Source organism: Narcine bancroftii, chromosome 13 (genome assembly GCF_036971445.1).
Source record: "Narcine bancroftii isolate sNarBan1 chromosome 13, sNarBan1.hap1, whole genome shotgun sequence".
In the NCBI taxonomy this organism is placed as follows: domain Eukaryota; kingdom Metazoa; phylum Chordata; class Chondrichthyes; order Torpediniformes; family Narcinidae; genus Narcine; species Narcine bancroftii.
Window position 1 is genome coordinate 16,915,881 of NC_091481.1, and position 15,872 is coordinate 16,931,752.

Below are 15,872 nucleotides of genomic sequence, written 5' to 3' on the forward strand. Positions count from 1 at the left end.
CTGAGAAAAAAGAACCGTCTCGATTCTTGAAAAAAGATTAAGGAGGCTGAGAAAAAACTGTCAAACAAGTATCATGCAAAATCAATGTGACATTTCTGTGGTTAGCTGGGGAATGGCAACATGCTTCATGTGAAAAGATTGAGTACATGATCAGCAGAAGAAATGAGCTTTCACATCTAATTTGTAAGCTTCTTATGCTGGAATATAATTAATCAAAGGTGATTTGATGCTCTTATGAATTTGTAAACGTAAATCTGTTTAATTTGGGGGAAAAAATCCAAAGGAATCAATTTATGGAATAAATTCCCAAGAGACGATTCTGGATAAGAGAATTGGAAACTGAGGACTTTAAACTTATTATCTTTCATTCATCCTGACTACGATCTAAATGAAAGACAGTGGACATCACAAAACCACTTGACAATTTAATGAAACATCTGAAATAAGAGAGTATAAGATTTGAGATTAGATTTAAATTGTCCAATCAAAGGAGTAATGCAGCTGAGTTGAATAGTCCACCACGTGTTGTAAAGTGACTTGATTCAAAGGTATTAAATGGCTAATCCCTGTGATCTGAAATAAAGATTGAAAAAAAGTTGCCAAAGTTTGGAAGAATCCTTGAACTGTGCATAAACAGATACCTTTGAAAATCGACACCATAGAAAACGATATGACACAACATAGTCACCTCTGATTCAATTGATCTGGTTATGCCAGGATAAAGTGAAAAACTTTGGTTTCCCTGCCAAGCAGGTGAGACAACGTACAGATAGTACAACCAGTAGTGTGAGAACGAAGGTGCAGGGGAGAGTTTCACATAAGACAAAGGGGCAGGCTAAGTGTGGCAGAGAAAAGTAGCATTAAACAGTGCAAGCCAGTATTGTTTACTAATGGGAGGAAAGATCTTCTAACAAGGGAAGATTCTACTTGACAGAATGTCACCAATATTTCAGTGAATTTTTTTCCTTTGGCTTGGCTTCGCGGACGAAGATTTATGGAGGGGTAAATGTCCACGTCAGCTGCAGGCTCGTTTGTGGCTGACAAGTCTGACGCGGGACAGGCAGACACGGTTGCAGAGGTTGCAGGGGAAAATTGGTTGGTTGGGGTTGGGTGTTGGGTTTTTCCTCCTTTGTCTTTTGTCAGTGAGGTGGGCTCTGCGGTCTTCTTCAAAGGAGGTTGCTGCCCGCCGAATTGTGAGGTGCCAAGATGCACGGTTTGAGGCGAGATCAGCCCACTGGCGGAGGTCAATGTGGCAGGCACCAAGAGATTTCTTTAGGCACTCCTTGTACCTTTTCTTTGGTGCACCTCTGACACGATGGCCAGTGGAGAGCTCGCCATATAACACAATCTTGGGGAGGCGATTGTCCTCCATTCTGGAGACGTGACCTACCCAGCGCAGTTGGATCTTCAACAGCATGGATTCGATGCTGTCGGCCTCTGCCATCTCGAGTACTTCGATGTTAGGGATGAAGTCGCTCCAATGAATGTTGAGGATGGAGCAGAGACAACGCTGGTGGAAGCTTCTAGGAGCCGTAGGTGATGCCGGTAAAGGACCCATGATTCGGAGCCGAACAGGATTGTGGGTATGACAACGGCTCTGTATACGCTTACTGACCCTGATTGCCCTACACCTTTGGTGCGGTGTTCACCAAAGAATGATAGCCAGGGATAGACAAGTGGCACCCAAGATGGGGAAGAACAACGCCAAGTCTACGGTCTGAAAATTATGGAAGCAGTGGGAATAGTATTCAAAACTCTGAACAAAATAGTCAAGTAGGCCAGTTTTCAATTCATGTCACATACATAGATTTAAGGTCAGAAGGGAAAGATATAAAAGGGGTGCAAGGGGCACCTTCTTCACGTGGAGAATCGTTCCTATGTGGAGCGAGTTGCCAGAGGAAACGGTAGAAGCAGGGACAATTGGTATATTCAAAAGACATTCAGACAGGTACATAGGTGGGAAAGGTTGAGAAGGATACGAGCCAAACTCAGTTAAATGGGAACAGCTTGGTTATCTTGTAGAGCTCTATGACAATACTTATCTTCATTCCTGGATGGGCCACGGCCGCAAAATTCCATGGAGGACTTTGTCTGCGCCATTAAGCAGCATGAGCTGTACTCTTCTGTTTATAAATGTTTACATTCCATATATTCTACCCAATTTCTTACCCAAAAGAAACATTTGAAAACATTCTTTTGAACCAGTGCTGTTACTTTGCAAAATTCAGGAGAAAAGCCATTTTGACAGCTTGATTCTTCTTATTATTTATTGCTAGTTTTGAAAATAAATCACAAAGTTAAGATTTCAAAGAGATACAACATCAAAGGTTAGCTGTTTTCAATTTGAACATCTGTCTTCAATTTGTGTAACATGAAAAGCCTGCTGTTTAAAAATTGGCAGGATGCCAGTGAGGAGAACAGCATAAAGTCCATCTTCCTACTGTATCACATTGCATGCCACCTCATTTCTTAGAGAAAGTAAACCCGTGTGTTTATTTATGAAATGATATATGAAGCAACCAGAAAAAAAATTACAATTTCAGTCTTCTCCAGTAATGTACGTGGGATGATTGTCAGTCTGACGGCACTTTTATTTCACCTTCCACTGAAGTTAAATAAATCTTAAACAGGAGGAACTCAGCAGGTTTCTCAGTGCCCATAGAAGGTAAAGCTATATAACCAAATATTCGGTCCTGAGCCCTTCCGCACACCTCGAGGAAGGGCTCAGGGCCGAAATGTCAGTAATACATCTTTACCTGCCAAGCTCCTCCAGCATTTCTGTATTTTTACTACAATCACAGAGTCTGCAGGATTTCGTGTTTCACTCGAACCTTAAACAGGGTCAAGTTTATATAAATACTTTTAAAGACGCACCCTCATGATATTTGGATAAAAAGCATCCCATGTCAATTGTGGAATCAATATTGAGGATAAATGGGAAGGAACATTGTACCTTATTTTTTTAATTCTGTTTATCTGAAACACTTTTAGCAGGAATAGCCTGGTTTCAATGTCATTTGACTTAACATGAGGTTTGTGTTAACGGAAAAGGAATTTCGCTGGGGGTTTCCTTACATTTTGTGAGATCAGCAGAAACCACAGAAATGCCATAAGCTGATACTTATTTTACTGACGGGTGGATTATAATCATTTTCCACACTGGAAATGGCAGGATTTTGAGAGTTTTAAAATTGTCCTTTATTTGACCCTACAGCATCTCAGCATTTCATGAAATCATCAAAATTTTCTGCTCTTATATTGGAAGAAACTAATCCATTGAAAACAAAATATTCCGTGACATAGTTCCAAAGGTCTTGCACAAAGTTGTGGTTATCTGTCCATGGGCATGGGCTACAATTGCCATCTTTGTTCTAAAACTGGAATTATGTCTATTATTGTGGAAGCCACTGACTGAATTATGCTATTATGCTGTATACAAAAAGAGAATCCACAAGTGGAGGACGATTCACACTGCAGTCCTATTCAGTAGATTACACTGGAGGATAATGATCCATATTTTAGCCTTATATTCTGAACTGGAAAATAATGTGTCTTTCACCAGATAATTATCTCAGAGTAATGTACTATGTGCCATTTGACAAACCATAGCAGGCCCAGTCAATCTCAGTCTGGCCTACCAACAGCCTCATATTGTGCTCGTCACATGGGCAAGCATAGAAAGCATAGGCTGTCCAACTGCCCCTCATGCTCTGATACTGGTGTTATGGGCTGGTCATAATGGCTTTTTGGCTTCACAAGTTGTTAGGCATAGGGTGATCAGGAATGATCAGGGTAACAGCTAGTTATTCAAACAAGATCTAATCTTCATACTAAGACATGGAAAGCTGTACAAATAAAGATTGTCTGATAAGAAAAATCAGATAGGTACATGGATAAGAAGAGTACGGAGGGCTATGGACTGGGTGCAGATCAATGGGACTAGGCAGAATGGTTCAGCACAGACTAGATGGGCTGAAGGGCCTGTTTCTGCACTGCAGTATTCCACGGTGGTGGAAAAGTAAGGCTAATTTAGATGTCTGGGCTTCCAAGAAATACATTTGAATGTTTTATTTGTGATGTACTTCCATTCTAAATTGTAATTCTACAGTCTCTTGTCTGCCCTCTATATGTTGAATTAATCAGAAATATATTTAATCATTTGTTATCTTTGCATTTTATAGAGCACAAAACCTCAGTGTAATTAGATTTTTAAGAATCTATTGAGAGATTTTCCCAGAAGATTCTTCCACGAAGGTTCCTCCTGAATATCTGCTAAATAAAGACCTTTCACATCCTCAGCTCCAATTTCTATGAGACTCATTCAAAGTCATAATGCAAGTAGCACCTGGGATTATAACTCACAGTAAGAGTGATCATTTCTCTAGGCTTGATCTGGCATACATTTTCAACTATATTCTGTGCAATCTGATATTAATAATATTAAAAACAAATTAAGAGAAAATCTAATTACGTTCACAGGAGGGAAGTAAAGTTGGTCTATGTTCTTGTATAAATAGGGAAATGATAAAATTAATGCAAATATGTTGCATTTCAATGCAAGTATATCCCTGTGAAAAATCGATTGCACAATTGCATTGGAACCACTATTGGCCACCCGTACGAAGATTACATGCATAGATGCTAAAAGCAGCTGGAAAAGCATGGCTGTCATTTTCTGACATGCAGCCCCTTCAATATTGACTGCTTTCACTCTCGTTTTGCCATGAGAATTTAGTGAATTTTGTCATACACTCATCAACACTCTGTCCTTAATTAAAAAAATAATTCACCTAATTGCTTAGCATATTTTTGTCTGATTTGAATGGTATGAAACCATCTCATCATCGGTCAGAGGTTGAAGAAGCAAATGTTCTTTATCCATTATAAAAATGGACTTATCTCTGTGACATCACTACATATCTTTGTTGACTATATTACCATGACATTATTGCATGTAACCAGATAAATATTTTGGACACCTCTGAAAAATGATGATAAACAGAAACAACTTAAAATACTGAACAGGTCTTTCAGGTCATTGATCCTTAGAACTGAAGTGAGAAAATGTGCAGAGGTGAGAGAGAGTAAGCTCGATAACCGTTTGTTAGACTAGTTATTAATCCTTTTGATGTTGCCATATGATCACTCATGCTCACTGCTCTTAATTTAAAAAAATTACATTCATGTTTCCAATGGTTAAATGTTGCTGCTACCATTAGATTCATTGTCAGTCCAGACTGACAATCTTAAAGATCTTAATGAATGCACGTTGCACACCCTGCTGGAATACAAAAAGGTTGAACTGGTGAAACCACACGTGAATTAGGATGGTCAGATGATGTTAGACGAGACCCACTTCCGTTCTTAAACCCTGGCAAGGTGGAGTGGGCTCAGAGGTAAGCAAGTTCCAGATTTCACCTTCAACACTTAATTTTTATTAGTTTTATAGTAAAATGAGTAAAACATATACCTTTCACCTGAGTCAAATGTATGTCACTTTCTGCAGGTAAAGTTGAAGGCTTAATACAAAAGTGTCTCTGGTCTCCCACTTCAGCCAGTCACTGCTGTGTGCAGGCTAAGCTGCAAGCACGGTGACTGGCATATGGCCTTCAGGACACCTTTAACTTCCACTCTTGACCAAACATGAGGCACGAATGCTGACAGCATAATTTGCCCCACTATAGGAAAGAACCCATGCAACTTTTTATTTAAAACATTTCTAGGCTCTGCACTTGTTGAGAAAGGCAGATCAGTTTGGAATTAGGCAGATCGTTAATTAAAGATGCTTTATAATGAGGAATGAAAACTAATCCATGCCTGTTGTAGAAGATGGTAAAGTACAAACGTGTGTGTGTGTGTGTGTGTGTGTGTGTGTGTGTGTGTTCAAAGTTCAGATTTGGTGTCAGAGTACATATCACATGCAACCCTGAAATTCTTTGTCCTGCGTGAGAGGCAGATTTACCTCTTATTTGCAAACAAATAAAGAAGATCTAAACAAATTGACCATGCAATGCAGAGAAAAAAAGCAACAAGATGCAAATATAAGAGTCCTTAAATAAATCTCTGATTGAGTTTGTTGTTGGGGAGTCTGATGGTGGAGGGGGAGCAGCTGTTCCTGAATCTGGTGGGTGCAAGTCTCGTGGCACCGCTACCTCTTTCCTGATGGTAGCAGCGAGAACAGAGCACATGCTGAGTGGTGTGGATCCACGGTGATTGCTGCTGTTCTCCGGCAGCAGCATCCCCTGTTGACGTTCTTGATGGTGGGGAGGGTTTTGCCAGTGATTCCCTTGGCTGCGTCCACTACCTTTTGGAGGGCTTTATACTCAGTGCATACACACACGTTCTACAAAGAGACATAACTGTGTGGGTTTCTCTATTCTTGCTGGAGGGAATGACAGAAGATTGTATTAGCCTTAAATTGATGCTTGCCATTTATTTTCTGATTACATAAGGGCTATGAAGTAATAATAGCCAGGATTATATACACTACTTAATTCTGCTTGCGGTCAATTTCAGACAGTGGAACCCTGTAGCAATTTAAATAAGAAATTTCAACATTGTAATATCATACTCAGATTGATTTCTCAAATAGGATTTAGAAGATAAACATCAGAAACTGCTACTCGATGCGAACTTCAAAATATTCCATCTTCATTTAAGCATTTTGGGCCTATATTACAGCTTATACAATTGTTGTGGCTTCCATTTGTGCAGAACAAATTACTATATAGAACCACATCTTCGACCTACAAGTTTAGAAATAAATGTTTATTGCAAATTATTTTAAGGACAAGAGAATAAATGAAGTCCGTAAGACTTGGGTGATAATGAAGTTGTCTGGTGATTCATAAGGTGGGGAAAATCTTTCTGGTATTTTTCCTACAAGGCAATTGACTTTTTCTTCTTCCCCTCCCCCCTCCATGAAATTGGGATTCAAATTAAACATTTATATTACCTCACAGTCTACCTGGAGTACGTACAGTTTCAACAACACTGTAGTGGAAAGAATGGAGGGTATTAAGTTCCTTGGAATTCATTTAACTAGTGACCTATCGTGGACACGGTCATTTGATAGGAAGCCCACAAAAGCAATTGCACTTCCTACCGGCCACCATATGTCAACCTACTGCAGGGACTCAATGGAGAGCATCCTAGACAACTGCATCACCATTTGCTATGGTTGTTCTGGAGAAATAGGCCAATTCATAGGTCTACAAGAGTGGCAGAGGGGATCACTGGGCTCTCCCTCCCTGCATTGACCAGGATTATTGTCTGAAGAGGTGCACAAAATCATTGAGGACCCCTTCCATCCTGCTCACAGCAGCTCTCCTGTTGGGGAAGAGATACAGGAGGATCAGAGCCAGCACCACCAGGCTGAGGAACAGCTTCTTCCCACGGGCAGTGAGAAGGCTGAACAACCGAAGGAACTGTTCACACTGACCATCCGAGACTCTCATATTCAGGAAACAATATATTTTTAAATTTATTTGTATATCTGAATACTTATTCTGCATATGTATTATTTATCTGTATGTGATACGTCCGGTTGTGTGCACGTTTTGCACTGAGGACTGGAGAACTTAGAACACTTTTATCAGGTTGTACTTGTGCATTCAGATGACAATAAACTTGACTTGGCAACAGAATTACAGCATTTAAAAAAAAAACATTTAACATTACTGGCAGTATTACCCTCAAGTGAGCGTCATTGTCAGCCATCGCAGTATGAGGTGCTCCACAGCACTGTGGGACAGATGATGTACAGGATACAGATTCAATGACACCACACTATTATGAGAAATGCTGTACAATGTTTCATTTACTGTTTTTAACATCTGTTAAATGTGAGCAATTTACAGTCTGAATAATGCTTTCTGCTGACTGTTGACCTTCATTGTGCCATAGAGTACATTCATTTGGCAAGTAGTGTTGGTTACAGTACAATAACATTTCCTACAGGCCAAGCTCATCTGCCAGCTAGAGGTCTGTACTGAAGCTCTCGTTCAAACTGTTCTGCAGTCAGACTTCCCTTAATAGCTTTACAACCAGGGTTGAACACAGAGTATGCACTAACCTCTCCTTGTTTCCTTTCAGAGGGGTCTCGTGTTCCAACGTAAATCCAGTAAAACATCGAGAGGACAAAATATACCAAGCCAAATTCCAGCTCAATGAAGAGACCAAGTAACACCAACCAGAGCAGGAGTTTAAGAAAATGCACAATGGTGAAGACAAAATGATCAGTTTCAATTGGCCGTTCAACAGCTTTGTCTTGCAGTGAATTCTGGTCATTTTCTTTCTTTTCCTGTTAAAAGAAAAAGGAACTTTCAGTATGAGGGTCACGATTCGACTGATGCTAAACGTCTAGATCTTTTTTTCTAATTAGATAAATGGGCAACTTCAAATGATTAGTTTTATTTTAGTTGTTCGCACTCAGGATTCTGGTCCAATCCACTGCTTCTTCACCAACACCCTGAATGATGTATCCACAGAATGGAGCAATTCGCTTTCTCACTTCCACCATGAAGGAGGTCAACTGCAATAATATATTTAAGGCCTCTTTCTCCATATTCAGTTCAGATGCATCTCCACTCTTTCTCACTACTGCAAACCAAATACCAAGCACAACCACATTAACTGCAGCATTTCAAACAAACTGGCCACCATCACCTCTTCTGAATACCTGGTAAACACAGAAATGTCTATCAGGATCTACCAAATCAGGAGGATTAATATAAAATAGTACTGTATTCTATTTTTGATTTATGGTTTCTGTAAGTGCTAGAGGCAAGTTGTTTAAAGAGTGAAGGAAGAGAAGCCCAGGAGAAATAGATCAATATTCCTCATAGCAACATGAGAGAATTAAGAGTGAACATTAATGGTCCATGATATTTTTTGCAGTACTAAGAAATTGCATTGAATGACCTTAAAATTATACTTACAATTTTATAAAATGTTATTATTTTAAATTTTATTATTTATAAAATTTTATAAAATTATAGTCCCCGACATATGTCCTGAGTTCCGTCCTGATTGGCCATTCAGATCTCAAAATGGACGCAAGTCAGAAATTCACTATCTGTTTTATCGTTTGTCAAATACAACCTGGCGGCCACCAAGGCCAGCTCTCATGAGAAGTTGGCCGCCCCTACCATGGGCATTGTTTTTCATAGATAGGGCCCTACTTTCACCCCAAAAGTGTAATTTTTATATTTATATATATTTTTAATGTATACAGTTTTTTTTTGGTCGCCTATGTCACAAGTCGGGGACTAGCTGTAAATAATTTGAAATAAATACTAGCCAACGTGGCAGAACAGTGAAGCCCAATGCTTGTACCTCCTAAACCTATAATCTGGATTTTGTGCCTTAGGAAACCACCCAGATAGTGAGCTTCAACTTGTCCTTTTTATCCTGTATGGGGTAGGGATGTTAAAGGCCAGCATTATTGCTCATACTTCATGTAGTTTTTGAGAAAATGTCAAGGATTCTAAATGAAACAGTGCCATCTGTGTAAAGTAGGACACTCAGTGTGATGGTGTACCAGTTGTGTTGACCCAACCTAAAGATACAAACAAGTGATCTGTAGTCCATGACTGAAAACTCATTAATAAATACAGCCAGATAAAATAAAAGCTTGTGTTGGCAATTGTGACCATGATTTGGCATCCATCTGGTCCCCAAGAAGCTAACTGGTCAACAAATGCATGCAACTTCAATCCCCCCAGCGATATAGTTGGCACCAGTCTCAAGTCGCCTGCCAAATTATTCAGTACAATGCCAAATAGAAACAATAGATCATTTCTGCATCTTGCTCATGACTTAACGCTTTGGATTCTGGCCATTTTTAACCTTTCATAATACTCCGGACTGGGTCCATGAGTAAACTACAGTACGAACACCAGTACAAACCAGCTGGTGGTTGGGCATAAAACCAGTCCCGGAAAACGGGGACATGGAGTACAAGTGCTAGTTGATGGTTCCTGAAAACTGGGACATGGAGTATATATGCTTGCTGATGGTCCCTGAAAACTGGGGCATGGAGCCCAAAGGGTGAACTCCCAGAAAGCCGCTGACTTGGAAGTTGCACGATTTTGATCCAAAGATGAAATAATAGAGCATCACCGTTACATGGAGGATTTAAATATTTAAACATTCCTCGCTACAATTTAGAGAGAAAACAGGACCACTGATAAAAATGGCATTACAATTCCACAGGAGAAGATGGAGGATTCAAGTTTACTGTAGAACCCTCAAAACTGAGAATACTGGAGCTAACACCACGTGGGGTTAGGTCACATTGGGCCAGAAGAGCTTGTTGTATTTCTAAATAATATTAAATTAACAAAATTAAAATACAGAGGCACATTTCAGATCAATATTAAAGAATAGTAATAAGATAACGACTTCAGGAAAGAGAGGTAAAGCTATCCCGAAACGTTTGTAGGAGAAATTAAAATATTTTTGAGTCTGAATTACATTTCTTATTTTTATTTTCGATTTCAAGCCAGTTCAGTTTTTTGATTTTGAAGCAATACTGTTCCGGTCTAGAGGAATGAAGTGGAAAAAAGTGCATTTTAGTATAATAGCTGTGTAACACTAGTGCTAATGTAATTATTTTTAAACAGTCCTAATTGGACATGGAGCGAAAAAATACATACTGAAAAAGCAACCAGGAAAGTGTTAATTTCAGTGCAATAACGTACTTGTGGAGTGGAAACAAAGATCAGTAGAGAAAACAGTAAATCGACACATCGGATAAACCAAGCAAGGGGAATCCAAAGCCAGAGTTCCTGAATGATAAGATAAAACAAAACAAAGGGCCTATTAAATCTTGGGCCACAGTGGACCTTGACAGCTGTGTAAAGCTCTCTCATCATCGTTGGTACCGATTGGTTGAGGCTTTTGTACTCACCTTCTGTTCTTTAGATCATACCTTTTCAGTTGGATCTCATCCTCTCATCTTTAGAACTGTTCAATTACTCTGAATGGATCCAGTGACTTTCAACAAAGGAATGGCTTGCATTTGCAGCTAATTTAACTCCTCTGGCTGTTCTATCTAAACCAAGCCTGGTTATTGTTGGGAGAGAACACAAAAGCCCATCAACAGCTCCCAATTGTGGTGGCTATAAAGGGGTTTATTTAAATAATTGCTGTCAGTCCAATGGAACATAGCATAGAGGGAAAACATAAGGCCATTTCAAGTCAGGCCTCTGCCTGGAGGACGGCTGCAAGAGTGGATCGAAAACTTTAAACTTACCTTTCCAGACAGCAGCCCTAAAAGGCACATTCATATCGAGAGGCGCCTCATAGAGCCTCCTGGAGTCAATGGAGGTGGGGCGACTGGTGCCGTAGCGCCATCCATCATAAATACACGGCAGAGCAATGGCCATCTTCTCTACTCATAATCACGCAGCTGGAATTGTCCTAGGAACCACAGAGCTGTTCCAGGAACCAGCTATTCCAGGAATCACAGAGCTGTTCCAGCAGCGTGGGGGAAGATACCCATTGGACTGCCGTGTTTTGAGCTGCAGAGAGCGGCCCTGAACCAAAGCAACCCTGTGAGGCGGTCACAGCCCGCACCGGCCACCTCCTGATGGCTCCCGCCAGCCCCCATTGCCTCGCTGGCTCCTGCCCATCACCCCTGCCTTGAAGGGGTCATGGAAGGAGAGGGCTGAGTGGAGGGAAGGAGAGGGCTGAGTGGAGGGAAGGAGAGGGCTGAGTGGAGGGCAGGAGAGGGCTGAGTGGAGGGCAGGAGAGGGCTGAGTGGAGGGCAGGAGAGGGCTGAGTGGAGGGCAGGAGAGGGCTGAGTGGAGGGCAGGAGAGGGCTGAGTGGAGGGCAGGAGAGGGCTGAGTGGAGGGCAGGAGAGGGCTGAGTGGAGGGCAGGAGAGGGCTGAGTGGAGGGCAGGAGAGGGCTGAGTGGAGGGCAGGAGAGGGCTGAGTGGAGGGCAGGAGAGGGCTGAGTGGAGGGCAGGAGAGGGCTGAGTGGAGGGCAGGAGAGGGCTGAGTGGAGGGCAGGAGAGGGCTGAGTGGAGGGCAGGAGAGGGCTGAGTGGAGGGCAGGAGAGGGCTGAGTGGAGGGCAGGAGAGGGCTGAGTGGAGGGCAGGAGAGGGCTGAGTGGAGGGCAGGAGAGGGCTGAGTGGAGGGCAGGAGAGGGCTGAGTGGAGGGCAGGAGAGGGCTGAGTGGAGGGCAGGAGAGGGCTGAGTGGAGGGCAGGAGAGGGCTGAGTGGAGGGCAGGAGAGGGCTGAGTGGAGGGCAGGAGAGGGCTGAGTGGAGGGCAGGAGAGGGCTGAGTGGAGGGCAGGAGAGGGCTGAGTGGAGGGCAGGAGAGGGCTGAGTGGAGGGCAGGAGAGGGCTGAGTGGAGGGCAGGAGAGGGCTGAGTGGAGGGCAGGAGAGGGCTGAGTGGAGGGCAGGAGAGGGCTGAGTGGAGGGCAGGAGAGGGCTGAGTGGAGGGCAGGAGAGGGCTGAGTGGAGGGCAGGAGAGGGCTGAGTGGAGGGCAGGAGAGGGCTGAGTGGAGGGCAGGAGAGGGCTGAGTGGAGGGCAGGAGAGGGCTGAGTGGAGGGCAGGAGAGGGCTGAGTGGAGGGCAGGAGAGGGCTGAGTGGAGGGCAGGAGAGGGCTGAGTGGAGGGCAGGAGAGGGCTGAGTGGAGGGCAGGAGAGGGCTGAGTGGAGGGCAGGAGAGGGCTGAGTGGAGGGCAGGAGAGGGCTGAGTGGAGGGCAGGAGAGGGCTGAGTGGAGGGCAGGAGAGGGCTGAGTGGAGGGCAGGAGAGGGCTGAGTGGAGGGCAGGAGAGGGCTGAGTGGAGGGCAGGAGAGGGCTGAGTGGAGGGCAGGAGAGGGCTGAGTGGAGGGCAGGAGAGGGCTGAGTGGAGGGCAGGAGAGGGCTGAGTGGAGGGCAGGAGAGGGCTGAGTGGAGGGCAGGAGAGGGCTGAGTGGAGGGCAGGAGAGGGCTGAGTGGAGGGCAGGAGAGGGCTGAGTGGAGGGCAGGAGAGGGCTGAGTGGAGGGCAGGAGAGGGCTGAGTGGAGGGCAGGAGAGGGCTGAGTGGAGGGCAGGAGAGGGCTGAGTGGAGGGCAGGAGAGGGCTGAGTGGAGGGCAGGAGAGGGCTGAGTGGAGGGCAGGAGAGGGCTGAGTGGAGGGCAGGAGAGGGCTGAGTGGAGGGCAGGAGAGGGCTGAGTGGAGGGCAGGAGAGGGCTGAGTGGAGGGCAGGAGAGGGCTGAGTGGAGGGCAGGAGAGGGCTGAGTGGAGGGCAGGAGAGGGCTGAGTGGAGGGCAGGAGAGGGCTGAGTGGAGGGCAGGAGAGGGCTGAGTGGAGGGCAGGAGAGGGCTGAGTGGAGGGCAGGAGAGGGCTGAGTGGAGGGCAGGAGAGGGCTGAGTGGAGGGCAGGAGAGGGCTGAGTGGAGGGCAGGAGAGGGCTGAGTGGAGGGCAGGAGAGGGCTGAGTGGAGGGCAGGAGAGGGCTGAGTGGAGGGCAGGAGAGGGCTGAGTGGAGGGCAGGAGAGGGCTGAGTGGAGGGCAGGAGAGGGCTGAGTGGAGGGCAGGAGAGGGCTGAGTGGAGGGCAGGAGAGGGCTGAGTGGAGGGCAGGAGAGGGCTGAGTGGAGGGCAGGAGAGGGCTGAGTGGAGGGCAGGAGAGGGCTGAGTGGAGGGCAGGAGAGGGCTGAGTGGAGGGCAGGAGAGGGCTGAGTGGAGGGCAGGAGAGGGCTGAGTGGAGGGCAGGAGAGGGCTGAGTGGAGGGCAGGAGAGGGCTGAGTGGAGGGCAGGAGAGGGCTGAGTGGAGGGCAGGAGAGGGCTGAGTGGAGGGCAGGAGAGGGCTGAGTGGAGGGCAGGAGAGGGCTGAGTGGAGGGCAGGAGAGGGCTGAGTGGAGGGCAGGAGAGGGCTGAGTGGAGGGCAGGAGAGGGCTGAGTGGAGGGCAGGAGAGGGCTGAGTGGAGGGCAGGAGAGGGCTGAGTGGAGGGCAGGAGAGGGCTGAGTGGAGGGCAGGAGAGGGCTGAGTGGAGGGCAGGAGAGGGCTGAGTGGAGGGCAGGAGAGGGCTGAGTGGAGGGCAGGAGAGGGCTGAGTGGAGGGCAGGAGAGGGCTGAGTGGAGGGCAGGAGAGGGCTGAGTGGAGGGCAGGAGAGGGCTGAGTGGAGGGCAGGAGAGGGCTGAGTGGAGGGCAGGAGAGGGCTGAGTGGAGGGCAGGAGAGGGCTGAGTGGAGGGCAGGAGAGGGCTGAGTGGAGGGCAGGAGAGGGCTGAGTGGAGGGCAGGAGAGGGCTGAGTGGAGGGCAGGAGAGGGCTGAGTGGAGGGCAGGAGAGGGCTGAGTGGAGGGCAGGAGAGGGCTGAGTGGAGGGCAGGAGAGGGCTGAGTGGAGGGCAGGAGAGGGCTGAGTGGAGGGCAGGAGAGGGCTGAGTGGAGGGCAGGAGAGGGCTGAGTGGAGGGCAGGAGAGGGCTGAGTGGAGGGCAGGAGAGGGCTGAGTGGAGGGCAGGAGAGGGCTGAGTGGAGGGCAGGAGAGGGCTGAGTGGAGGGCAGGAGAGGGCTGAGTGGAGGGCAGGAGAGGGCTGAGTGGAGGGCAGGAGAGGGCTGAGTGGAGGGCAGGAGAGGGCTGAGTGGAGGGCAGGAGAGGGCTGAGTGGAGGGCAGGAGAGGGCTGAGTGGAGGGCAGGAGAGGGCTGAGTGGAGGGCAGGAGAGGGCTGAGTGGAGGGCAGGAGAGGGCTGAGTGGAGGGCAGGAGAGGGCTGAGTGGAGGGCAGGAGAGGGCTGAGTGGAGGGCAGGAGAGGGCTGAGTGGAGGGCAGGAGAGGGCTGAGTGGAGGGCAGGAGAGGGCTGAGTGGAGGGCAGGAGAGGGCTGAGTGGAGGGCAGGAGAGGGCTGAGTGGAGGGCAGGAGAGGGCTGAGTGGAGGGCAGGAGAGGGCTGAGTGGAGGGCAGGAGAGGGCTGAGTGGAGGGCAGGAGAGGGCTGAGTGGAGGGCAGGAGAGGGCTGAGTGGAGGGCAGGAGAGGGCTGAGTGGAGGGCAGGAGAGGGCTGAGTGGAGGGCAGGAGAGGGCTGAGTGGAGGGCAGGAGAGGGCTGAGTGGAGGGCAGGAGAGGGCTGAGTGGAGGGCAGGAGAGGGCTGAGTGGAGGGCAGGAGAGGGCTGAGTGGAGGGCAGGAGAGGGCTGAGTGGAGGGCAGGAGAGGGCTGAGTGGAGGGCAGGAGAGGGCTGAGTGGAGGGCAGGAGAGGGCTGAGTGGAGGGCAGGAGAGGGCTGAGTGGAGGGCAGGAGAGGGCTGAGTGGAGGGCAGGAGAGGGCTGAGTGGAGGGCAGGAGAGGGCTGAGTGGAGGGCAGGAGAGGGCTGAGTGGAGGGCAGGAGAGGGCTGCGTGGAGGGCAGGAGAGGGCTGCGTGGAGGGCAGGAGAGGGCTGCGTGGAGGGCAGGAGAGGGCTGCGTGGAGGGCAGGAGAGGGCTGCGTGGAGGGCAGGAGAGGGCTGCGTGGAGGGCAGGAGAGGGCTGCGTGGAGGGCAGGAGAGGGCTGCGTGGAGGGCAGGAGAGGGCTGCGTGGAGGGCAGGAGAGGGCTGCGTGGAGGGCAGGAGAGGGCTGCGTGGAGGGCAGGAGAGGGCTGCGTGGAGGGCAGGAGAGGGCTGCGTGGAGGGCAGGAGAGGGCTGCGTGGAGGGCAGGAGAGGGCTGCGTGGAGGGCAGGAGAGGGCTGCGTGGAGGGCAGGAGAGGGCTGCGTGGAGGGCAGGAGAGGGCTGCGTGGAGGGCAGGAGAGGGCTGCGTGGAGGGCAGGAGAGGGCTGCGTGGAGGGCAGGAGAGGGCTGCGTGGAGGGCAGGAGAGGGCTGCGTGGAGGGCAGGAGAGGGCTGCGTGGAGGGCAGGAGAGGGCTGCGTGGAGGGCAGGAGAGGGCTGCGTGGAGGGCAGGAGAGG

General features: G+C 47.8%; 1 protein-coding gene across 1 annotated transcript in view; it reads right to left on the reverse strand.

Annotated features, from left to right (window-relative positions):
- The window catches only part of saysd1 (SAYSVFN motif domain containing 1), an 84,578-nt gene that overhangs the window by 65,160 nt on the left and 3,546 nt on the right, over positions 1-15,872 (reverse strand). The window contains exons 2-3 of the mRNA XM_069909237.1: positions 10,704-10,790; positions 8,075-8,302 (exon numbers count right to left, since the gene is read on the reverse strand). Of these exons, the coding sequence (XP_069765338.1) occupies positions 8,075-8,302; positions 10,704-10,790 (315 nt within the window). The remainder of the gene's footprint in view (positions 1-8,074; positions 8,303-10,703; positions 10,791-15,872) is intronic.